General features: G+C 37.4%; 1 protein-coding gene across 1 annotated transcript in view; it reads right to left on the bottom strand.

Annotated features, from left to right (window-relative positions):
• LRP2 (LDL receptor related protein 2) overlaps positions 1 to 26,587 on the bottom strand; it is a 110,770-nt gene extending 84,183 nt beyond the window's left edge. Inside the window, exons 1-4 of the mRNA XM_036387093.2 lie at positions 26,494 to 26,587; positions 11,539 to 11,646; positions 9,462 to 9,584; positions 6,915 to 7,031 (exon numbers count right to left, since the gene is read on the bottom strand). Of these exons, the coding sequence (XP_036242986.1) occupies positions 6,915 to 7,031; positions 9,462 to 9,584; positions 11,539 to 11,646; positions 26,494 to 26,587 (442 nt within the window). The remainder of the gene's footprint in view (positions 1 to 6,914; positions 7,032 to 9,461; positions 9,585 to 11,538; positions 11,647 to 26,493) is intronic.
• Positions 26,588 to 27,164: the final 577 nt, after the last annotated feature.

The following is a 27,164-nucleotide window of genomic DNA, read 5'->3' as shown; positions in this document are numbered from 1 at the left end:
TTTTCTAAGAGTTAATAGAGCAGATAGAGAAGGCTCTCACTTAGGCACATTTTCATTCATATTTCATTGGATTCCTTGGAATCCAAAACATGGGTTATAAAATTGCTTCAAGCAGATATAAAGAAACCTGCAATTTTTCCAGACAGTGGCAAACTGTTTTGCTTGCTTCTGCTGTTCCGTGTATTATCACATTCCCACAAAACTTCAATTATCTATGGAATAGGCTTATATGATTTTAACTGTTAAATGTTAAAATGAGAGGATAAGTAGCTGTGTTCATGTCCACTACAAGTCCAGCCAAACTTTCTCCCCAGCTGATTCCTTTACAGTTCATTTGTTTTCACTGCAGTTAATATAAGGTGGCAACCTGCACGTAGGAACAGAGTGTGCCTGAGAGAAGAACAGTAGTTACAGATTAGCAGGGTTCCAGCTTCAGCATTGCTGCCTGTGGCCTTCTAGGGATAGTTCCCAATCTTCCATTCTCAAAGTCTGACAATGCCAACATGCTCCCTAAGCATCCTTTGGTCCCACTTCTCAACCAGACAATCACCTTTCTAATACATCGTTTTCTTGCTTCAGTTAGGCTCAGATAAAACTCATAATGCTTTGGAAACAACATGGGTTTGAAGTGTTACTTCTGCCTACAGAAAGGACTAAAAAAATGCTTGACCTGGGGCCAAGTTTTAAGTTCACCATGGAATTAATGCTTTTTCCCTGTCTGAAAGCAGAGAAGGCATCACAGGGAGGAACCATCAGGAGTTCTATGAGGCCAGCAGAAACAGCTACGGCAGTACACTGTATTATAGGGCAGATGGAAGAAAAGGAGGAGTACAAGGCATGTGCTTGTAAATGCACGAAGTAGAAAAGCTTCCATGGGATGCATAATGGATAGTTTTGTAATTTTCCTCACTTTTATTCACATCCCACAGAAATACCCCCAGTGATGTTCCAAACTGTTTCCAATGAACTGATGTCAAGCAAATCAACAATTGAACCCATTGCCTTGCACTGCCTGTTTCTTCAAGAATGCCCAGGCAGACTAAGAATCTAGCCAGTAATAGGATTTTTCTCAAGCTTATATTAAACTCCCTTACAAGAAGGAAAACTTTGTCCAAGTGTTCTCTCCAGCAGCAGGTCTGGAAATGCCCTCAGCCCAGCAAAATCTTTATTATATTATAAAGTCTAGTGTATTGTATAAACACAATCACTATAAAAAGATACCAAGAAGAGCCAAGATACTCTGGAAGTAAAGATGTTTTGAAGATACTTCAAAGTATTCATTCTGACCAAATTGGTGTTTTACTAGAATATGAACAAATGCTTTTTTCTCTTATTCTCTTTTCAAAACTGGTGTACAGATTCTTTATTTTAATTCTTTGAAAAGCCTGACAGAGATTAATATAACTTTTAACTCTACAGGTAATCTCATTTCCGATCCCTTGTCAAAAGACCAAGGTTAGTAAATTATAGTTCTGATCGCAGACTGCTCACTGATCTGAAAGATATTTTTCACTGCATTTGGCACTGCAGATCGTAGTCTTTGTACTTTATAGTATATTACTTTATTAAATTTGTTCTAATTATTTGGGGCATTAAGAACTAAGCCTCATTAAAATTGCCAAAGCTGTGAGCTGCACCAACGGCTGTAGCCAATGTACTGCATGGTTCAGGAGCATCTGTGCCATCAGGATAGCTCCTCAGTACCTGGGTTAGTTTTATATAAGGAGAAGTAGAAAAGGAAAAGAATCAAGGAAGAAATGGGGGCTTCTGTGAGAGCTCAATGCTGAGGGAATGAAGGAAGCCAAAATAGAACTTCATAACAATACTAGGATATCTGAAAACAAAGGAATGACTGTCCTTGGGTTAAAAATCCCAGGACATAAACTCCCTTTTTTTCTCTCCAAAATTTAGAAGACAGTAGCCATGAGCTTAGTTCTTCTAGTCCTATCACCAAATGGGGACTTGTTAAAAGGAAAAGAAGAATCTGAACCTTGGCAGCAAGAGGGGACAAATTGGATTAATTCCCTAAACAGAATGACCTGTACAATCCAGCTTAATGAAAAACTCTCCTGCAAATGAAGTTGGAAAGTGAGTATCACGACATTTTAAATTTAAGTGGAAAGGTCTTACATCAGTCACTGCATTTGGGGCTTGCAAAACAAACATTTCCTAGCTTTTATTTGAATTTTTATTTAAACTAAGAATTCTCTATACACACCTCATCCAAGATCAGTGCATTTGAGTACAAAATCCCACAGCCGAACAAGAACTGATAACACTCAGAGAAATTGATCCTACTGTCTCTGTTGTAGGGGGCATATGGAAAAGGTGTCAGTGCTCTGGGACTGACTTGAAGGGGTTGCCTTCCAGGCAATGGAACTTTATTTTCTTTTTACATTGGTGACAAATGGACCAGAAAGAGCAAAAAGAAAGGATTAGGTTCTGAGTTTAAAGGACAACAAGGTAGGTAGTTTGCACCTAAGGAGGTCTGGGATTACAGAAGTACAAGAAAGTGAAAGGGGACAATGTGAACACAACATTAAGAGAAAAGTGAGGACAGAAAAAAAAAAATAAACACTGTTTTATTTCACCTTGTTTTGAATGGTCAATAGCCTCCAATATAAACACTGCTTCCTTTACCTTCTCCTCCCAAAAACCTGCGGCTAACTTTACAGAAAACTAAAAAGAAGAAATGTAGTCATGACAGTTCTGAGAAGATAATATGAGCTTAGTGAAAACAGGGGGAATGTTTTTCACCCATGTTCATTGCAATGCTCTGGAAGAAAGGGAGCTCTTCTTTCTCTCCCCTCACCTCAAGCTTTTTTTTAACCAAAATACTTCTACACAATCTGTCTCCCTGATGCATGCCAACGCTTCATTTGCAAAACATAAATAAGTGGCAAACACCAGCACAAATGACAGATGAAGCACCTCGCTCCTTGTAACTGTTTTGGGGCAACACTTGTGAACATATTTAATGGCATCTTTCAATGGACACATGGAAGATGTTTGAAACCTATGTCACAGGGATTGCTAAACCTGCATAATTTTGCACTCTGCCTAATACTTCTGTTCTGCAAGCTGAAAATAAATCCATACAAAAACAGCAACAGGAAATAGTTGCAACTAGTATTTGATTCAGCACAAGCTGATTTCTGTCATAGTCAGCAGTGCAAGCTACTATAACCCTAAGCCATGTTACAAGCAGTAGAAATAAAAGGAAAAGAAAAAAGGCAATTTCCTATTAACAAGTGTCTTTTATTGCAACATGTAGAAACATTTTACAAAAAAATATTAATTAAAACTCTTTGGTTCACTGCCACGAGTCACCACCTCACAGAGGTCAAAGCATTGCCCGGACAGCTCACAGCCTACCAGAGACACCAGGAGGGAGACTTACTTCAAGCCCAAGAGTCCTATGAGCTGCATGATACCAGGCAGTGTTCATAGCAGAGATGCTTTCAGAGCTGGCAGACAGACCAGACCCTCATTCCTGGCCTTAATTCCTGATTTTGATCCCTGAGACTCTAGTCTTTGGCTGCCTGCCTTAGATTGCTCCAGTTCTGCTACTTCCCTGTCCCAAACTCTTCCTGGCAGAGATATTTCCTTCAGCCTGAACTTCTCCCTCATCCTATAGCTGCTAGATGCAATTTGTCCAACACCCAGAATATTAGTGTCTGACTATGGCCTTTTTCTTCTTTCTTGGGCTACATCCCTTATGATCTCCTCAGTTCTTGATCTCTGTTCATTTTCACCCTGGTCTCTGCAAATTAATCCCAGAGCTGGCTGCCCACTTCCTGACCACAACAGCTATTTAGCATAGCAAACAAGAGGCAGGAATTCACAGGTTAGGCAGCTGACCTATGGCAGCAGCTCAACATCAAAATTAGAATCAAAAATCCAGTGTATCTTGGAAAACACTCAACCCACTAGCTTTGAACAACATGTCTTTAAAGTACTGCCCCTTTCTCCCTCACAGCCTCAGTGTAGTGCTCAGCTACCAGAGCAGTATCCAGAAAGGTTGTTCTGTCACAGCAAAGCAAAATGGACATGGCTGGGAGTTTCATTTCTCACCTATGAAGCTGAGGCAGGAGAGAGAATTCTATTTTAACTGAAAGAAATAAAGTATGTAACAGAAAAATTATACCAGTATTGCCTGCCTACTCCCAAAAAGTGCTTGCTACCCCAAATAATCTGCCATTTCATTGTTTCTAAAGTTTTAAAATTAAAGCATTTGCTAGCTGCTGACTATTCAAAAAGCTAGAAAACAGCCTGATGTGTGTATTCAAAAAAACCTAAAAGCCATAATTTTATGAAATCAAAACAGCTTCAGTGCACTAATTGTATGACCTGTAGCTGAAGCATTTGTTCTGATGTTTATCTTAGTCTCTGCATGGGCAGATTTCCCTTGCTGTTAATCCCATTAGCAATAAAATGGACTAAGGCTCTGAATTCCTTTGTTCTGGCTTTTTACATGTTTAATTGCAGACTTACTTTATATTGGTGACATTTTGCATTCTACTACTTTCTTATATAACGTAATTTATTCAGGAATAAAACTGTATCTTCTTTACAATCTAAATCTGCTTTCTGACAGATGAGTGAGTGCAAAGCATAAGTAAAGAGACCTAAGTTTCCATTTTGTTATGCTCCATGAAACACCAGAATCAATTATAAATAGCTTTATTCTTCAGTTGTTCATGGATGTTTCACTTTCATTAATGAAAGCTTTTAGTTCAAATTAAAGAAGGGGAATTTAGTGACAAAGAAAAAGGCCAAAATGGCACTATTCCTCTCACATTTGTTTATATCAGATAATGTGGAAAAGGAAATACATTAAACACTGGGGAAAATGAACATTCAGAGCAAGTATTAGAATCCGCTCCAAAACTAATGTGCTAGTACACTAATCTGTACTATACAGTTAATCATAAAATCCCCAATTTGTAAATTTTATTTTATGGCTTCTGTTGAAAGTTCCAGACCTTGCAAAGACAAAAAGGGAATAAAAGGGAATAAAATTAACCAGCTTTCCTCAAGAGTCTTGTCATTACATTCTTCTTGGATCCTCTTGTCTTCAGCATTGTCACATTTCTTTAAACTGCTTTCAAAGTTCCAAGTCACAGTCATTCTTCTGTCTCAGAGGGACTGTCAACACATATTCTAATAAACCAGAGTGGAGGCTGTTGAATGACAGGAGGCAGTCCCTCTCCTTTGGGCTAAATATGCTGCCCCCACAACAGTCATGGGGCCCATTTGCTGATGCAGCAATGACTGGCTTTCCCCCACAGCAGTGGAGTGCTACTGTTAATGGATCTAGAGGGCCCTTTCCTAACTGCCTTTTTAATTCACCTAGCTGAGAATGTTTAACATGAAATAAAATGTGTACTTCAATTTTCAAACATCACAGCAGCTTCTAGTTTGAAAAAGAGTTTTAAGTATCATCCTTAGGACTCCACTCCAGACTGACACAGATTTTCTGCATTATAACAATCACACTGTGGCACCTTGCTGTTCCACACAGTATTCAATGGCTACTCACAGGTATCTCAGAGATGCTCAGCAGTTCCAGTTCTTTAATTCACAGAGAATACATTTTTAAAACAGATATCTTTTCTTCAGGATTTTTTTCAGGTTTAACAGATCTACTAAATTAAGTTTTCAACTTCATTTCTTACTCTAAACTTTAAGAGAAAAATGCCAGTCTACAGAAGATATTCTTCCAGCAATGAGATGGGATACTTTGGATCTTGGCTTTTAGCCATTTGTATTGGTGACCAGAAGTGACTGTGGATCTATCACATGAAAAATTCCAAGCTGGATGACTTAGCAACATTTTATTCCAGAATATCATATAGTCCTAAATACCTTTTCATTCTACACAGGGACAATTTCAGCCATTTGTGAGTTAAGGATAAACCAGATTAGCAGTCAGATGACCATATAGTCTTCCTTTACACAGCATAGGCATATGCCCTTTTTTCCCCTAAGCATAGCATTAACAAAATTTAATTTCTTGTTTCTTTGTCCATCCATTACCACTCCAACCTCTTCCCCCACCTCCTGCCCTGGGCATGGTCCTAAGTAGATTTTACAGTTATGTCTGTTTCCCAAAGGCACACTATGTTCTAACAGCTGGAATAGCAGCTTAGATGTTAGAAGTCACTCAGGATGTGTGAAGCCTTAAGACTAACAAAATGAACAGACATGTCTGTTACACACTGTTGGGGAGGTATTAGACAAAAGTATTCCTGAAAAACATGGTCTCTATTCTGTGGTCAGCTTTCCTTTCCATCAATATTCAACCTAGACCAGAATTTAGGGAGACTGTCACCAGACAGGCAGCCTCAACTCTGGGGAAGGTAGAGTGAAATAAACTACTTGTTCACCTGCATTTTGGTGATGGACAATATAAACAACTCGTCTGAGTACAATATGACTAAATCATCTCCACAAGAAGCTGCAGTCTAGAATAAAATGCTTTTGAAGAGATCAAATCTCCTCAAATAAGTCATTTGGAGTCAAATTTTGCTTTTCTGTACAGGCTATAACTACTACTGATTTTATATGGAGTATGCAAAAACAACTTGGAAAACTTCAGCAAAGTTAGCTTCGAGTGTCTCAAAGCCATAAGACAACTAAACATGGTTGTCTTTTTACAGTGCAATATTAATTATCTTTCAGACAATGAGAAACAATATGACCTGATCCTGTGCTGACAGCTTGCACTTGAGTTCTGTGGTAACAGATCTGTATCAGAACATCAGCTCTAATACACAGAAGAATCTGAAATGAAACTCTTGTAACAAAAAGCATATTGTGGTCATCAACAAGCCCTTTAATCTTACAAATGTATTAAAATCCCCCAGAGAGATGAGATGAAACCAGATCTCATGCTAGGAGTGAGCACTCACGGCAGCCTGTCTCATCTGTCCCATCGGAGCAGTCCTGCACGCGATCGCACCGGTACGCGCTGGGGACGCACTGGCCATCGGAGCACGTCAGCTGCTGACTCGAGCACGTCCTCCCCGCTGCAACAAACAGGCACATGTCAGTCCTTCCTGTCAGCCAGCGCTTGTTATCAGGAAAAATATTTTCCTTCCTCTTTAACTACTTCATCTTTCTCATAAATATCAGTATAACACTTTCTCCCCCTGTATCTTGGTGTATTGAAGAGGATTAAAGAACACTTGACAAGCACATAGCAGACAGCATAGCTCTGGAGGGCTCCTGCAGTCTGCAAGGTCACTGCTTTTCTCCACTGAAGAATTGACCTAGGTTAAAAGTACCTCCCTATAATTATTTTGCCTAAAACATTAAATTATCAATTCTCATTGATTTAAAGTTTTCTATAATTTTATTTACTGGGTCAAAATCTGTCAGTAGGTCCAAGCTATCGGTCAACTGGAATGTCACAATGTAAACACAGCAGAGCTGGAGGTAAGGCACCGCTTTCTAATACAGCCAGGGCCTCAGCAGTCAGGAATAGTTTGCATATGTAACTAATGGAGGATTGAGAGTGATTATGTCTCTTCTCCTGACAGCTGCCAGGAAAAAGCAATCACATAAAACTGTTCACTTCTACTTTGATTCCACTACAGCTGAATTACACTTCCAGTTTTTAGGCAAACTAACATGAATCTGTGAAGATAAAGTCGAAGGACAGGCTTACTACAAACTTTCCCTTCCCTCTGCCCCTGCACATTTGTTTCTTTCAAACTCATGTTGTTTCTCAACATCATTCGAGTCTATACATTGGCATCTTGTCATCTGCTGCTCTGCAGGGGCTTTCTCTGCTGCCTTCTGTCAGCAGCATTCCCAAAATAAGATCAGCTACTGGGATACTAGTGCCATGAGGAAAAACAAGAGCATGACAGTAAAGTAAAACAAATTTCTGCATTTATGACTTCCAGAGCTGTCAGACAGTTTTCCCAAGAAAAACTTTTAATATTTCAAGGTGAAAAATCTCCTCTAGCTTTCCCAAACACTGAGATAAAAAGTCCCTTTAGAACAACACAGGACAAATACCAGGAGACGACTCAAAAATGGCGGCAGCACAGTGCCACTGTGTAGATACTGACACTCATGATTAACCAGGACATGGTGAACAATTTACAGTGACCCAGTTCCAAGGTCAAACTCAGAGCTTTTGCTCATTTTGCATTTTGTATCTACAGATTCTTTAGTTAAAACATAACCAGCAGTTGTGCTGACTCTTCTCAGAGGAAGAGGGAAGCAAAAGGTAGTGATCTATCATTCAAAAATTTCCATCCTCAGCAAATGAAGATGGAATCAAGATACAAAAGCAAAATGCAAGTCCGTGAGCAAAATCCTTCCAAAATAAACATTTTAACTTCCCCAGGGGTTGGTGAGTAGCTCCAGAGCTGCTCAGTTCAAAGAAGTTATCAAAAAATTATACACACAATCAAAATGAAAATAAATTAATCTTATCTTCATCACTTAGAGTAAGTTCTAATACTAGAAATGGCAGAAAAAAAAAAAACCATCCTTCAGAACACTACATTTGTTCTCTTGTCTTATGCAATAATGCAGAGAATGTAATTTGGTGCAGTAATCAGCTCAGTTCAGTGTTCACCACTTTGGCATGTACTTATAGCCCTTCAAATGCTTAGTCATGAAATTCTAAGCCAGAGTAACATATCCTATTTGTCTATCAATACTAAGAAAAGAGCAAAGCCTATGGTTGTGGCAGTTAGGCTGTTAAACTATTTTCTTGATCTAAACTGTACAGAGAACACTAAACACTTTACTTGAAAACAGGAATTCAGACCTGAATAATACACTGTTTAGCACACTTAAAGTGAAATACTAATCAGAATTATGTTCTAAGTTTAAGCTGTCCAAATGATAATGAAAGACTAGACTCCTACCAGACACCAAGACCATAGATATTTCTCCTCTCTGACTGTGAGAAAGAATGGCTCTGTTAATTCTAAATAATAATGCTACTAATAGCATTGCTAAAACTAATGCAATACTGGCCAATGTTTGCTGATTATTGATAATTCATCCAGTTTTATATACAAATATATTTCAAAGTCATCTAAAAATAATTATATTTTTTTATAGATAGTTCTGAGATGCCACTGTGAATTTTGCTAGCCAATGGATAGAGCACATACAGAAATATGTGTATTTCACCAATTTTTTAATGGTGAAAATTACTAAACTTTTTATTAAGTATAAAACTAGTATACACTTTATATTTTTTCTCTTTTTAACTAAAAGAAGCATGAGTAATTTTCAGATTTCAAGACCTGAAGATATCTTTTTAGACATATTTTCTGTATTTTATCTACTTCAGATTACTTTATTTCTATAAATACCTCAGAGAGGCTTCTGTACTTACAGAGGGCTTGTTTCTCCATATTCTCAATATACTGCCAGTAAATTACATTATTTCACAAAGCTGGTATGACACCAGAAGTTAAAATACTCACGACATGATTGATGTTCATCTGAGCCATCTTCACAATCCTCCTCATCATCACAAACCCATGACTGTGGAATACATTCCCCATCAGTGTGACACTGAAATTGATTTCCTTCACAGGTAGGTTGCGCTAGTGTAAGCAATGAAAAAAATTGTCATTTCACAGACATCTGTGAAAGCACTTTCAAAGATAAGAATAACGTAAGGGAAAAGTAGTTCTAAGATTCAAGTGTTAATGAACAGTAACTTCCATGAAACACATGAAGCATTTAACAGATCAAAGAAAATGGACAGACCAGAGAGGTGAAAAGTGGACAAGTGGACCAGCAAAAGGATGCTCAAAGGCAAAATTCAGCTTAGTAAACTCCTGCAAGGACTCTTCAGCCTTATTTCCTCTCCTGGAGACACAAGTTCTCTAGAAGGGAGACCCCAGAAAAGGCTGTTGTATAGAGTCACAGTAGCTTCCCCAGTCTCAGAGGGGGTCTGTTCAACTGCTCTCACTCCACCTCTGTTGCTTTATCCCTGTAAGAACATGATCTCCCAAAACATGATTCTTCCCTGTGAATTCATGAGGCAAAATTGAGGGTCAGATCAGAACAAGCTGAATGCTGCTGTTCCAGCTCCACTCTGTACTCTTCAAATAGACAAACAACAGGGAACCATCAAAGAGAAAGATCAAAATAAGTGTTTGAAGCTGCGTCACAGCTCACTCCATCCCTAGTTAATACTCCTGGAAGAATCTCTAGTACAACACAGTCCAGTAAACAGCACTCTGGTCTTGATCATCTCTGTTCTCAGGATTATGTTTTTGCAGAAATACAAGGTCAACTTTGTGCTCATGGGATGATATGCAAGCACAACTATCAATTTAACCAAAGCACGAGGGAGAAAATTAAAGCAATTTGTAGATTTAGAGTTGAAAAGTACAAAATAACATCAGTAGTAAACTAAGTAGAGGGATGAGACTGATCCCGTACTACAGACATGTACTTTGTGTATACCTTTTCCCACTTCAAGAACCAAAGAATAATCTTTTAGTATGATTTGAACCTCAGACCAGTTTTAAACAATCTTGCTAGCCACTCATGTGCCCCACTACCTATAGCACATTAATATATTGTTTTTAAAGGACAACTAACTCAAAAAAATGAAGTTTAATTTTAATTACTGCTGTGGGACAGCACCATTTTGTTTTGCCAGTTTAGCGGCATCTTCATTCAGGACTACGCAAGTTTTCTTGGACCTAAAGTGCTAAGCCACAAATCAGACTGCCTAGACATGTCAATGGCCCCCAATTATTACAGGGGTCAAGCAGCAAAAAAATAACAGGGTAAAAAGAATAGATATAAATTAGTCTCACTTCCTATCAGCTGAGGGGCAAAAATTGGCCTAATCTGTAAGTGGACTGATAATTGCACCAACCCACAAGACTCAAAGAACTAGAAAAGGTAAAATACCAGAAAGTTCCTGAAAACAGACTATGGAGAGCAATTCTTCATTTTCACAACTTTTCCATTCAGGGAATCCATTTTCTCCTTTTGAGAGAATCTTTGTGCATGGACATTACAGTCCATATGAATAAAATTGTTGTCTGTGAGCTGCTGACACAGCACAATCAACTCTAGACAATTAAGTATGGCTCTACTTTGGGCACATTAGGTACAGTTAGTTGTCCAGGGTCTGAAAAATCCAAAGGTTTTGAGCACAAGTGATGCTGGTGGTAGCAAATATTCAGGATTACTACAGTAACATATATATATACATATATATATATGTATATATATATGTTACAATAAATTACATTTCTACATCTACTTAGAACATTAGTCATAATATGAAACTGCATTATTGGACAGTCAGATTTTTTAAGAAAAGGTTAAAGTCATGTTAGAAGCTGAGCACTGCTTGATTTTCTGTGCATCAAAGCCAAATGAGCTCATGGAATATGACTCAAATAGATTCTGGAGTATCTCATGACAACTCCCAATTCAATATTCACTCTTGTACCATAGGTACATTTGAGCACACTGGAATCTCCCAGTTTCTGGGATTACAAAGGAGCTGCTCTGTGTGGTTTCACTTACGGCAGCCAGCTTCATCTGTGTCATCCGAGCAGTCTCTGGCCCCATCACACCTCCAGTCTGCGGGGATGCAGCGACCGTCACCGCAGCGGAACTGCCCCCGCTCACATCCTGCGCCAAAACACCGAACACACAGCTCAGCAGGACAGGCACATAAACACACTGTGACATCATCACACTCATCAAGAACTCTGGTTTATCCACAGCCTTGCAGCGTGGAGACTAAATGATAATATGAAAAATAATAGAAAAGATACTAGAAAAATATTTAAATATATATATGAGTTCTATATACCCAGTCAAACAAACAAACAAAAAAAGCAAAGAACCATCTTCAACTATTACAGAAATCTCCAACTAAACTGCTAGAAAATTCCAATAATTTTAGTGTTTGTATATTATACAAACAAAACAAAAATAGTCATAAAAAAGGAAAAAATAAGCCAAACAAGTCTCAGAGTACATACACTACAGAAACCTATTTAGCAGGAATGTATCAATTTTAAATTCCCAAGCAGTATAGGCTTTAAATAAAGGTGGGGCATCATTTTCCACATTATATCTAAGGGCTAAACATGCTAAACATTAGTGCTCTCCCTAGTGTCTGAGGATTTAAAAACATACAACAATAATCCCCCTAGCTCATGTGAAAATCATGTTTCAGTGGTAATTGCTTGAAAGTATAGAAAGATCTCAGTTTTGGTTTGCTTTTTAATAATGCTCTCATACTTAAAATATTTCCTCTGAAGTACAGGAAAGCATGTCTTGAGTCAAGATTTGAATAGCAAATAATTATTTAAAAATTAAGCTTTCAGACATTTATGGCTGATCAAAAGCTATCCTGCTGTCATTCTCTCCTGCTTGATCTACTAAGGATTAAGAGCTGATAAAGAAGCATTCATTCCCAGGTGTAAATGCAGCTGGATCAGGCCTTTATTAGAGTCAACTAATGAAATCTCCAGTCTGTAGGAAAGAGAAAAGGCACTGTTTATGGCCTTTCGTTGTGACTACAGCCTCATAAAAAGGGAGTGAACAGTTTTATAGATCCTCAAAACAACAAGCTACAACATAATTAGGTTCAACAGAGCTCTGTTTCATGTTAATCTGTTGTCAGCACCTCAGAGTGGGGAACACTGAAAAAACCTGAAGTAGTAGCAAAATCCAAATCTGAAAAAAAAATCCCATTTCCTGATTAAGTTAATAACCAGATAATAAAATCACATCTTTCAATTCTTCTGAGTGATCTGTCCAGAGAAGATAACCTCAGTATACATAAAGCACAACCACCTATTTTCTGAATTCATGATGACATAAATAACACGCTACCTAACTTTCATGTAAAACCAGGCATATCAACGCTGTCACATAAACACAGTTAAGTGATGTATTCCTCAGGGATATAGGCAAGCTGCTTTATGCAAGGAATGTTCAAATCTGATTGTCTGTTAGTGACACCCTGATTTATAATGTATCCTGCAAATGGTCAAAAATTTCACTTGGATAAATGGTGGTACGGAGTGGTACAGGAGTATGTTCACCCAAATACCTTCTATAGACTAATGCATGATGGTGGTTGGTGGTGCAGGTCTGGGGTTGGTGGTGCAGGTCTCTTATCAACTACCTTTAAAACACAACAACCTCCCTTGCAAAAATGCCCTGAAGGAATGTACAAGTTCACTCTGGAATCCCAGGCCCTCTCCCTGAATTTTGCCCTACAAAGCAACATTTTCATATGAGATTAGCAGTTAAAGCTCTAAAAACACAACATATAACCCACCATTTATCAATTGCAATTACTATGCAAAACAAATACCAAATCTTCTCGTATATTTAGTCTATTATGGCCATTTATAGTCACTTACTTAAAAAGGAAGTTACAATATAGAATCAAATCTGCATCCCCATTAGGATTTTTAATGAAACATGCTTATAAACAAGCAATATGAGCTACTTGCATATTATTTCTAAATAATCACTAGCTAAAACAAAATTAAGTGCTATGTACAACAATAATTTATTCTGCCTATCTTGTATTAAGTTCTTATAGTTAAACATACCCTTATAGTGACTAAAATGAGGTGATAACACTGATAAACCTTTTTAAAAGCAGTATAAACACAGCAGTCTTTGTACAGTACCAGAAACGGTAACTGAATGTTAACAGAAAACCTGCAAGTCACACAGTTCTGTTACTCTCTATAATACTTCTCAGAATTACAATTTAAGATGCTCACACCTCTACACAGTAAGCACCATATCCATGTTTATTTATACAATTCTTCATCAGACCTGTTACAATTCAGTTAATTATGGCATTAAGCTTTACATTGTTATCTGCTGTGCTTACTTATAACTGAAGGCAAAGAGCTCTGAAACACCTACAAATGTGTTATGAAAGACTAATACTTCAATTGTCACTGTTTTATATTATCTTTAGAACAAAGAAAATTACCTAGCAGATAATTATGTAAATTCATTGTAAAAAACCAATCTTTGAAAATCAGTAATATGAAAGAACTAAAAGTGATCTGCAGTATTGAGGGCACTTCTCACAGAGGTTCTAAAAAGCTTGTGTTTCATCAGTGAGCAAAAACAATTCTAACTTTGATAAAGGAGAAAGTAATCAGGGGAAAAATACATGATTACAAAGTTACTCCTACAAATACCCAGGAGAAAGAACCAGAATGAAAGAAAAATAACCATGTCAGTAATAACCAGATTTGGTATATTCTATGCAATGTGAGCCTGCAGCACCCGGGTTTCAGCAAGAGCAGGGACTGTCAGAAAAAAAAGGGTATTCACTTGTTTATTGATATTATTTGAAGCTTCAAGTCACTGAAGAATTAGTAATCAGTAGTTTTATGGAAGGTTTTCCTTTCAATAAATTTTTGTGGTTTTTTAAAATGGTAAGGTAGCTCATTAATGAGTCAGATATTACAAAAAATTATACCAATGAACTAATTTCCATAGAAATTCAGATTTACTCTGACAAATGCTGATAGGAAGAAAATAACCACTGAGTTTAAAAATGAGCAATAACATAATCAGTATTCATTTTCATGTTTAAAATTTGCTAATAGAACAGAACTTGGGTGACTTTTGAAAGTTCAAGTTCCAGAAATTATTGAATTTTTGGTGTTGCTCTACTACTACTATAATTCAGTTTCAGTTTTCTGACTATGATTAAAGCACTACTAAAATATTGGCTAAAAAATGCACAGCAGACCTTAGGAATCACATCAGAACATATATACATAAAGAAGAATCTCTTGGCATTAACAAAAATAATTTTGAAAGGAAAAATTGGTTTCAAATGCTCAATATTAAGGAAAACACCAAAGAAATAACAAATATATGAGAGTGGCTTTAATATAAGCCAGTCTAATACTGAAATTGCAAAGCAAAGATCAGAAGCATTACTGGAAAAATGTAGATCAAAGTACTGTTTCTAAACTTCTTATTATACTTACTATCTCGGTTCTTTATGCTAAATTGGTCACTGGAATTTATATTGTTCTCTGTGTCTGGGATTCTCTTGTAAGAGACTCTCAGTGGATGTTTCAGATTCAGAATTCGCCCAGATAAAACAAGAAGGCTTATGTTACTAGCTCTGGGAAAGCTACTGGCAGAAAGGTTTTGTCAGGTAGTCATTTTCACTGGAATAGAACAACATACTAGTGATTTTATCAGACAAAAGATTGAGCTAATTACTAACTAAACACTTTTAATTTATTAAAAATAAGTGCATCTTCTACCACTATTCACCTTATTTTTCTGCAACAATTGTTGCCTGCATACAAATGAAATACCCTATGGTAAACCACTGCCAAAGACAAACCCCTCTGCCATAGGGGATCGTTCTCAACATTCCCACCACTAATGAATGTTACTCCATTATCACATTAAGTCACAGGGGATTCCAGCAGAAGAGAGAGAAGTTAATAGCGTCACACATTTCACAGTGCAATGCTTTGACCCATAGGGCCACAGTCTTCAACAGGAAGGCAGTCCACTACACACTCTCAACCTCCACTGGGCTTCATTTCACATAGAAATATTTTGTTTCAGAATTAAAGCTAAAATTCAATCCTTTTGTATTAAAACCAGAATGCTATGTTTGGCTTATAATAGAACCAAAACAGCCTTACTCTTCACCCCTCTGTGTTACTTTTGACTCCTTGCAGTACCTCCCTGAACAGTTCTAGTCTTGTGTATTATTTGCATATATTTTCTACCTGCCTATTTAACCTTGAAGTCCCTCACACTTTTGACTTGGACTACACATCTTCTGAATTACATTTGTCATCCACAGATTAAGGACCATGACTGTTCATTCTGACTACACAGAATAGGCAAAACCCCTCATTTGTTCTTCCTTCCTTTTGCTCACAATGCCTTTGAGAACTGCTAAAACTTCTTTAGCAGTTAAGTGTGAATGAAGAATTTAAAGTAATGAGGAATGCATTAAGCCCAGGGTAGATTGTACCACTCTCAAACTGTCCACTCAGAAATCAAACTTACACTGCTGCAATTACACTTCAGGAATCAACACTCTCAACAGATTTATTTGCATCTAAAAGAGTCATGTTCTTCCAGGCAATATTTTTTCAACTGAGCACTTCACATTTGTAATACATCTTCAGATTTTCAACAAATAAATGCAAACAGACTGTGCATTACAAACCTCTTCAACACAAAATTTACAAATAGGAAAATAAGTGACAAGCTCTTCTTTTCTCCCTTTCTGGCTTCAAAAAAAGGGTGTTCTCTTTTCCATTTGGCCCCCAAACAGAGCAGCCTTCTACAGGGGCCTTGGAGGTAAAAGAATCCTGAAGAATCACCTTCCATACACTTTGATGTTAGACTTTTGCCTAGCTTAATTACATGTCAAACAGCCTGAGGTTTTGGAATGCTTAAGGAGGGAAGGCTGAAATTGTGGAAATTCTATTCCTCCTCACTAATGTAGAAAGAAGCAAAATTCAAATTTTAGGAAAAACTTTAGCTTATTTTCAAATAATGCCCTATGATACTAAAAAGCAGTATTCTGTTAGCAATTATAATCAGAGAATGAACAAATATTATTTAATAGATAAGAAAAATAGAGTCTGATGAAATTATGTCAACTTTCATATATCTCAACATGACATTTAACCTTCAGTCTTTCTACACTCTTTAAACTTCACTACATTTAATACAAACTATTCAGATTTTTAAAAAAACAACACAGACCACACAAACACTTCTAGGTATTACACAAAATAGTAAAAGGTTTATCTGCAGTTTTCAAGCCCTTGCAACACAAAATGTATTTTGTACCTACGTATCTCTAAATTAAATTAAAGAATTTTTACTGGCAATAGCAACAAAAAGACAGTACAAATGTGCATCTGCACCCACTTCACATGACTGCAAGATCTTTATAGACAGATTGATAGGCAGACAGAGGAGTAGTCAAGGGACGATCTGAGGCAGAAAAGCTGAAGTGCCAGATATACAGCAATGCATTGTTAAAAGGGAAGTGTAGGATTTCTTTTACTGAATTATCATCCAATTACATATAACAAGATTATTATTAGCAAAATAGCATCTACAGACACAGCAGCTGATCAAGAACTCTCTGTGCCTTGCACTGTACAATCAAGGGCCATGCCCTGGATAGTTTGCACACAAAGACAGGAGGCTCTTGAGCTCCCGGGGTGTGCCAATGGCAAGAGGCCAAGTGGGCCTGTTCTTCCTTTCACCAACACAGATTCATATTTTATTTTTAATCTGTCAGCACTCAAAAAAAGTCACAATACATGAGAGGCACACTCTGTTTTGCTGGTATGTTTATTAGACAGTACAAGAAACAAGGCACACGTCAGATTGTTTGGGGGTGGGAGGCAGGGGGCAGTGGTGGAAATGAAAAAGGACTGAACTTGAAGCAGAAGATCTGGTTCTTCACCAGTACTAGCTTGATTTATTTTTGAGTAAACGACATTCTGTGTTCAGCACAATGACATCAGTATTCTGATACACATAGGTATCAGAAACTGTAATAAACAAGTTCTACTCTTACCTGTAAGATCCAATACCTACATTTGAAATTTTTACTCACCGATTTTTTATTTTTAAAAGCACTTTAAAATTCGAGACCAAAAGTGAAAATATTGTCTTTCATTATGGACTTAGAAATACCATGTTTCCCTGCAGCATCAGCATATTTTTATGGTTTGCCTTTACTTGCCAAGCAGGAATAAAGCCCAGCAAAATCTACATTATATTCTGTGCTTTGTGTCTGCATGTTCTTGCACATACAGATATTTGTCAGCTAAAGCAATTGTTATGACTAAAGCATCAAATATCATTTTATTAATGCTCACATGCAAAATCTTTTATAAAAATACTTAAAATCATTGTATTCAATGTTAAACTATTTGTTTTCAGTTAATACAGTTATAAAAGGGCTATAGATTAATTTCTACTAATGCCCCAACATAAATCCAAGAATTAAAGAAATTCAGGATTTTAATCTACTGAAACTAAGCAGGAAAGCTTTCCTGCAAAGAAAAAAGGGTTTAGGTCTCCTGCAGACAACAAGTTCAAACGAATGACACTGTAAATGCTTCCTAGCAACATTAAAGATATTCATAATCCTCATCTCCTCTACCTTTCAGTTTTATTAATTGAAAAAGCAGCAAACAGACTAATAAAAATGGAAATTGTTTATTAATTTGTTCTTAACAAATCCATTCAATTTATTTTTTTTCAATTTTAAGCCTGAACCAATAAAGAGAACAAGCTCTCTTTTTTTTTTTTTTTTTTTAATATACCACATATGGACCTCCTAGGGAAAAAAAAAATCAGTTTTAATTTTTTTTTCTTAAGGCTCTGGTATTCAGAACAAAACAACAATGGTTTCTACATTACCACTTTCAAAAAAATTATTCTGGGAAAAGTTAAAAACAATTAAGATATTCAGTCTTTCAAAGTTATTCACATTGATCCTAAATGTAAAAAACCTAACCTTATAAATTTAAAACCATGACAGTTTATTTATCATACATGCTTACAAAAAGTACATATCCATACTATGTATCTTTTCTATCACACAGTACTACAAAAAAAAAATTACATTACTTTATAATCTTGTTTCAACTCACTTTTTTAAAGCAACAAATAAACTTTTATTATCTTTTTAGTCCTATATCAAGGCAGGAATAAGAAATAATCCTTTTAAGCAAGGAGCAATTCTCATAGACAGGAGGTGATACTCCTTTCTACTGATAAAGCAAATATTCTTTATATTGAACAGACCAGGTTCCTTCTTTCATTTAAGTCATTGACAAATTTCTTGTACTTCAGTGGTAACTGAGGGTAAGCCACTAATTTTTTCTTGGACACCTTCCTTAATCTAAACTGCATATAAACTACTTTCCAAGAGGACACTAACAAAAACTATTTGTACTCCTTAGAGATTTTAGTAAAATTATTATCTCCATGGCCAAATTCAAGAGAACCAGTACTTGCAGTGCTGCTGACAGATTAGTCTTCTGAATATAAAAATGTTTCAGATGTTACATGTGAAGAACGCGTTCTGCCTTCAACTGGAAAACCCCACCCAGTTGTCTTGACATGAGGCATCTTAATCCACATAAACCAGTTGTAATTGTGTTAGCTGGGGAAGGGAAGCAAGACTGTGCATCTCTAGGGAAGCATACACATCCCAGCTCTCCTAAATCTTAGTAGCTTCTTTTTCATGAATGGCACATTAAGTAGGCAAAAATCTGTTCTAATTGACCATATGACATAAAGAGGAAGAAGAACATGCAAACACCGTAGAAATAAAGACAGCCTCAGTTACTCACAGAAGGAAGCATCCCAAGCATTTTCATAAGAATGAACCTTGCTAATGGCCCCAAGGCTGCTGCAGAATAACAATTGGGTAACAAAAGGTGGGGGGGAATATGACCAAAAGAGGAAAATCCTCAAGACTAGGAAGTATTTACAACTACACAGTGTGTGGAAAGTGAGGGGGAAAAAAAGTGCTTAAACAACTTAGAGAGAACATGTACCATATATATATCAGTGAGAAGCTTTTATCATTTTGAAATCCTGAACAATTTTTAAAATAAGTTTACCAACCCGTGTGCTGTTTTTTCTCAAAATTAGACCCCATGATGAGATGATGACCTGCATTCAATTCTGTCATGCTCTCCTGAAAGGTGATGAGTCATTGTAGCACTAGGAACTGGCCTCAGTAAGAGCCTTCCTGCACAGCTCATGACAGTGAAATTGTTTCATTTTTGTATTTCTTTTCTGCATCGCTGCTAGAATGAAAATGGCTATGCAACATATAATATTTTGCCAAATTATAAACCTTACTGTAATTTTATATTACAAGTTATTAAATGAAAAATGAAACCTGCCATGCAAAAAATAAGCCACTTTCCTTTACAGATAATAAACACGGTGAGCACATAAAATGAAAGCTATTTCTCTCTTCCCACCACAGAACACATATCCACAACAAATTCTTTAGCATCATACCAGTATTACTCTAGATCAAAAAAAAAAAAAAAAAGACAATTTAAACTGTGTCCCAAAGCTTCACAGGGCACTAGTCATTTTGCAAAAAATTCAAAAATTGGAACAGTTACTCATTGCAAACTAAACGTGTGGGATCATTGTCAGAAAAGCAGAACTGACGTGTCAGTACAGAATAGACAGACCACATGCTACAAGCATCTAGTGGGCCTAGATAGACATTCTAATGCTGCTTACTACTGCCCATGACTTTGGGAACTGCATCTATTCCTTTGGATGCACTGACACATCCCATTTCTCCCTTATTCAGTAGTGACTCTGTTTCAGTTAGCAGCTAATGGCTGGTCACTCCTTACCAAGGTTCCCAAAAAGGAAATTCCATATGGCAAAGCAGGCCTGAGTAAATGATGGATCATAGAATCATAGAGGGGTTTGGGCTCAAAGGGACCTTAAAGATCATCTAATTCCACACCTGCTGCCAGGATCACCTGAACTGAAACAACAACGTTGACTGATGTGCTCACACAAAATGCACATTAATGAAAATGAACAATAAGAATTAAATAATCCTTTGGCTGTTTTGTTTCTAAGTGTAGCATATTTTTTCTAGTTTTTGGTTTAAAAAATAATTTAATAAATCCTTTTACACAAATAGCAATATTAATGAGTGTGTCATATTAAAAAGATAGTCCTTGAATTCATCAGAATAAGATAAATACAAGAAATATCATCCTCTCCTGAAACATTACTCTTCCTCTCAATCCCAATGGAAGCATTTTACCTATAATTTCCATAAGCATCCAAAATCTATAACTCTCAGATTTACTCACCCATTTTGACTTTTAAGGATGCTTGACTCTGCTGTGACTTCCCTTCATTAGTGGCTGCTGGGACACTATATTATATAATTCTTATTTTAAATAATTTATAAATTATTATTAAGACATAATAATTAATAAATTAATATTTTAAATCATTATTTAAATTACATTAGCTAACTACTCTAAGCAGCATTCCAGACACAGAGGTTAATAGTAGGGAAGAACTTCTCTAACTGGTATAGCTGAATAAGCCCTACACTTGCAAGATGCTCAGAAACACAAAAGCATACATATATTGCACCCTATGTCCTTACAACAAAGGCATACACTGTCTCCCTGTAGTTATCTCAGTGGTAACACACAACATACAAATCACATTGCTCAGAGGACTGCAGGCACTTGCCTACAGGTCTGCAAACTTTAACTTGGAATCCCCTCCTCATAGCAATCTTTCGGCCAGTCTTTCACAATGTCTGCTAGGAGAAGATTCCAACCATGCCTGTTATATTGCTTTCCAGAGAGTCAGTATCTCCACACAGCCTGTTTAAAGACAAGAATTTTCTTTTAACAGAAGATAAAAACCATTACCTAGATTTTAAATACATCAGTAAATGTATCAGTTCCTGGGCTATCTTGTGGACTACGCCATTTTTTTTTTTTAAGAGATGCCACAGAACACAACTAAAGCCCCAGCCTTCTTGGTCCAAAAAGCGTGACCCAGCAATTCCCATTAAAGGGAGTCCCAATTCCCCATTCTCTGACTTTACTCTGCAGGATGTAGTATCATGACCTGGCTGTGCAGGAAAATAATTGGGCAGATATGCTGCTGCTGTAAACAGTGCCCTTTTGCTGAAGATCTGGCTTTTTGATTGTAAAACAAAGGCAACTTATTAATGTTAAAACTATAAAATAGAACAGGTCATGGAAACAGAACCATTTCAGTCAACTTTTATATGTTGTTTCATTAATCCAAAACAAAACTTCTAACAGCGCTCCTTTGATCTCTAATCCACTTTTAGCATTGCAAAACAAAGAAAACATTAAAACCACTGAAACCAACAGTCAAAGCTTAAGGAATACACTAAAGGCTATCCATTTGATTTAACAGTTCTATGCTTACTCATTAAACGTATTTTTTTCAACTGTTCTGTAAGTGTACTAAGTCAAGGGAGAAAAAAATTGTTAACAAAAATTAACACTATCATAATGAAATGGACTTCAAAATGCACCTCAAACAATGAAGAGCTATTTAAAGAGATGTTTACTCTTCACTGAATCATATTTTCTGTCTTAGATCAGTACAACTCGGCAATTTCTTTGAAATGAAAGGAATCGCACCGCATTGACTCAGAAGAAACCTTGTTATTTTTTCATCTAGAAACAGCTCAAGGTAATTTTAAGAACATTATTATTATTATCAAATTATATAAATAAGAACTTTAGTAATTTTAAAAACAGCTCTTATCTGCCACATTCAGTGTAAGTTATTAAAAAGAAACTGACAAATTATTATTATCATCACTAATTAATCAAAGTGGAATAAAAACATCCACTTCTCTTTAAATAGAAGTCAACCTGTAGATTCTTAATTAGAAGGGGCCTTTAATGTTTTTCAACAATGACAGCTTCTAGAATGTGTAAGTTCCTTTGAAACATCCAAAGGATTATATGGTTCCAGTGTCTTTTAAGTAGAGTTCTGAAAGAGAAGATACAACTCCTGCTTAAAAAAGTGATAGAACAGTGACTCAAGTTATATATTTGTCTATCTGAAAAGTTATCACAACCACTCAGATCTAAAAATAACTATTGTAGAAGACTGAATGGATTCAATAACATAGATAAAATAAATTACATCTGCAATGTGCCTGCTTACTGCTCAACTAAAAAGAAGAGTATTCTTATTTAGAAGAACCTCCAGGTTTAGTGTTAAAGTATGAGAAGTTAAGAGTGCAAGAAGTGCATGGAGGGGAAAAGCTCCAAACAGTACAAGTGATTTCATGTCAACCCAGGAAGCCCAAAAGGAAAAGAATTAAAAGGCTGTAATGAAATTGCAGTCTACCTTTACCCCGAATGAATCTTTGCTATTTCCTGCAAAACACATGGCAAGTAAATCTGGATTAAAGTAGGATTTCATTGCTCAAATTTCCAATCAGCTCAATTTATGAAAGAAGGTTTTGGTTTGTCTTACAGGGAAATAGAAGCATCGCACACATCACACATTTATCTTACTTGAAATCTCCTTGGATTCTCTGTCTCTGTTTGTCTTCACTCCTGTAGCTTAATTATTTACTGTAATTCTAGCATTTGGTATAGAACCTAAATCTAACCAGGTGTCATCCAATTACTGCTTTCAATATTTAACTAAAATTCTGGGATTTGACCTATTCTTTGTTTTAGCTGATTACTTTGCAAATACCTGATATGCTTTACTGAACAGAATACAGAAAAAGAGTGAATTATTAAGAAAATTCAAGAGATGTTCTCTAAGTGGGCTATTCATTAAAAAGAACAAAGAAAAAAACCCCAAAACCCCTGCTAGTGCACAGAAAAGGTCATTAAAATGTGAGAAGATGATAACGTGTTTCACTGCCAGATACTTGCAAATTGTCAGGCCCCATGAAGTAAACCAGTTTAGAAGCCAGGTAGATGGACACGCACTGCAATTTGCGCTCTTCATTTTGTGTCAGTACATCTCCCAGAGAAACCAAGAAAATTGTCCTAGTGCAGCATTATCACCACTGAAATGTACAAAACCCAGTAAATTGTATATGTCAGGATTGCATCAGTACATTTCTATTTCTTGCCATCCTTTTTTCCTTCCCATACTTCCAAATCCGCAGTCCCCAGTCACAAGTCTCCAAACTCTAGGTCTTGGCAGGGGTGGGATCTTACAGACAGGCTTCTCTCATTTAAAAGTGTGCAGTGCTGTACAAGGAGGTACGAACAGTGACTCTGACCTGTCGCCTGTAGCAATGTCACTGTACATCATCCTACAGACAAATTAAATAGTTTTGAGTGAAGACAATGTCTAAAAACCACTGGATTATTAATTTGGAGATTGAACTATAACAATGCCTTCTGGAAAATATGTTTCTCCATGACTTCCAGAAAGCACTGCTGTTCCAATTCTCTACTTGGTCTTACCATACCTATTTCTTAATGGCCTGCCACACTTCATGCAAATGTTCATTGTGATTTCTGATGTATCTTATCATACCATACGCATTTATTCTCAGAATAGCCCTCTTTCTCAGCCTAATAGAGACCTCATAATGGTAACAAATTTTAGTCATACTTGCCTGGGATGCATCAAGCTGATCATTTATCACTGCAGAGGTGCAGGATACAAACCAAATTTAGTGCACTAACATCCATCCATTGTCTCTAGTTTATGGCTGAGTGTGAAGCACTTTGATATTTCTCAAAACAAACACCAGTAATAGTCCCGTGATGCTCCTGCTTGACACTACCTTCACTTAACTACTTTTTAGATTCCAGTTACACTTTTTTCTGGCAACAATTATTCCACAGACAACAAGACCTATTAAGGTTGGAGAAACAGGCCCTGTACTGCTGGCAATTACAAAACACAGCATTTTTTATTCTGTTTATGAGCACTATGGTTACTCTCAGTAAAACCAGAATTAGGTAAATCGAGGAAGAGTATCATTTGAGCAAGTCCTTAGGTGAAAGGAATGTTCTAGATGTTCTAGAAACATCCATCCTATATTGGGAACACTAAGATATTGCCAACAAAAATCTCAAAAGACATCAGTGAAGTGCCTTTGGAAATATCGAGGATTAGGCAAGATAACGGATTTTCACCATATTCCTTCAAAGGCTTGGGATTGCTTTCATGGTTCTCCAAATTTTCTATTGGAAATAAGAGTCTGACATGATCTCAACAGTCAAGGAACTGTAACTTAAGGTTACCAAATATTTCATTATCATAATCACAGTGCAGACAGAATTGCTATCCAGGTATTTTGCTACTATCAGTCAGCCATTACTAAAATTACACTGTTTGTTTTCCACAGTTATTCTACTGTGGAAGCAGGGGGGAGGGGAGAATGGGAGAAAGAACACCATAAAAGTAAAAAAAATTTTGTACTTCTACGACTTATGGATACTAGTTCAAAGCCTCTCTCTGCTTGTTCTGTCATGTCTTTTTATCAGGTACGTTCTGGACAATCAAGCAGCTGTAGAACAAAAAAAAAATTTCGATCTGTGCTGCAGGTTCCATTTTATCCAATGTAAAATAATAATGCATAGGATTAATTCTGCCCAGTGTGACCTCCTTGGCCGGAGTTTTTGCAGGTCTCCAGCACATTAGCTATCTCTTATTTCCCTGTTCATAAGAGGGAGCTGCTAGCAGCAGTTGCTGTATAATTACTTAGTTGATTCTGTCTAAGGAGCTTAAACTAAGAGTTGAGCAAAGAAAGCAGATTAACAATTTGAACACACACGTAACCCACAGAAGCAGCAGAACTGCAGGTCACTACGCGGGGCGGAGAAAATGCACTTTAGCCACTCTTGCTCCAACAAGACAGGCTTGATTTTCAATGCAAGGCAATTAAACAGCGCGAAGAAGGGGAAGGCAGGAAGATGGGCTGCAGTCACAGCCGGAGGGAGCACTTGGGCACACGGCTACTCCATCCCTAGCAGCCAGATTAGCACCGGAGGAGCGGCACTCAGCCTGCTCTGCCAGTCACATGCTCCTCCATGTCGCCTAGCAACAGTAAAGCCCAGAGAAAAAGTTCTCCCTCTCTCAACTTCAAATCTGCGTCTGAGACCGACTGAGGGGAGCTTATTGTGCTCCAGACTAAGCATCTGTTTCTTTCATATAGCCTTCTGTAAATGACCGCATATACCACACGTAGGCAAGCATGTCCATGCAGAACCCCCTTCCCCCCAGCCCAACCTGTCTACGTGCAAGTGCTGCAGCCTGTGCACTCCTCACCAAAAACAACTCCAGGTACAATTTTAGTGGTCACCGAACACGCTCTTGGAATGCAGGTGAACTCTGCTCTGCAAAACCACCCGTATTTCAGTAGCAAGAAAGGCACAAAGATCAGAAGGAAAAATGCAGAAAGTCTGGGGTGATTTTTTTCTTTTTCTTTTTTGGCCTTGTTCACAGCCAGTAATCAGCACTCACAGAAAAACCTGCCTGACTGAATTTCCACAAAACCATGAGTTTAGATCGTGGAGTTGCAATGTCTGACAGGTCCCTCAAAATTTAGCCACATTTGTGCGTTGCTGTCTTACACAACTAGGAAAATTTTTTTAAAAGTTTGTACAAACCAGAAAAACAATCAAAGGAAGCATCCTAGGATAATTTAAAACCAAGATGAAGTGAAGCTAAAGAATCGGTGGTGTTTGCAGTGCTTTTAAGGCGCTACTTACTTTTCCACAACAGAAACCGACTCCATCAAGTGACTCCTGGAAAGAGCCAGCTGTCTCCCCTAGCTATTAGAAAGAACTCCTTGAATCAGCGCCCGTTAACCCTCTACTTTCAGACACTTTGGGCTTTTTCTAATAAAAGTCCCTGGAGTAGGGATATGCTCCTTGCCGTGCAATTCCCATTCCGGAGAGGCTGGAGCACAGTGCTTACCTTGGCAACTGCCCTGCATCATGCATGCAGTGAATAATATGAGCAGTTTGCAAGCAGCTGCTGCTCTTCCATCCATCCGATGGTGAGGTCCCATCTGGGCTGGGATGCTCCAGCTTCCTCAGAAGCTGGCTCCTGGACTCCGGGGTGCTGATCTGCACAGCAGCAGCACAAGGAGCTTGGTGTCTTTTTCTTATCCTGCTAGTTGCAGAAGAAAGGCGTGTTCGCCTGTTGAGACATCGCGTTTTCTATAAACTCCCACCCTCCAGACATTGCATAAAGCTCTTTATACCCGGCGGCCCCGGAACCAGCATGAGGGAATCAGGCACTGCTCCAGGCCCTGCAGCCACAGGCTGCCTCTGCCCCTCCTTCCACACTTTGCAGGATAGCCGAGATGCTTCCAAGACCCTGCACTTTGCTGACTTCGTATCAGAGTCCATTGGGGCTGTATTTAATGTGCTTATCTGTTTGGAGTAGTTCTGGGAATTGCAGGTGGCAAGTGAAGTATGTCACGGTTTTAGTGTCCCAAAGGCACACTCCAAATAAGAAAAAGTATTTTTGATAACTCTGAAAAAAATCCAACATATACTCACCAATGCAGAGGTAAACCTTACAACTTAGTAGTCCTCACAGAAATACTATGAAAGGAAAATGTAGGGATGAAACTTACTTTT

The sequence above is a fragment of the Molothrus ater genome, chromosome 7, assembly GCF_012460135.2.
Source record: "Molothrus ater isolate BHLD 08-10-18 breed brown headed cowbird chromosome 7, BPBGC_Mater_1.1, whole genome shotgun sequence".
Lineage (NCBI taxonomy): Eukaryota > Metazoa > Chordata > Aves > Passeriformes > Icteridae > Molothrus > Molothrus ater.
This window is presented reverse-complemented; position numbering and strand designations above follow the sequence as displayed.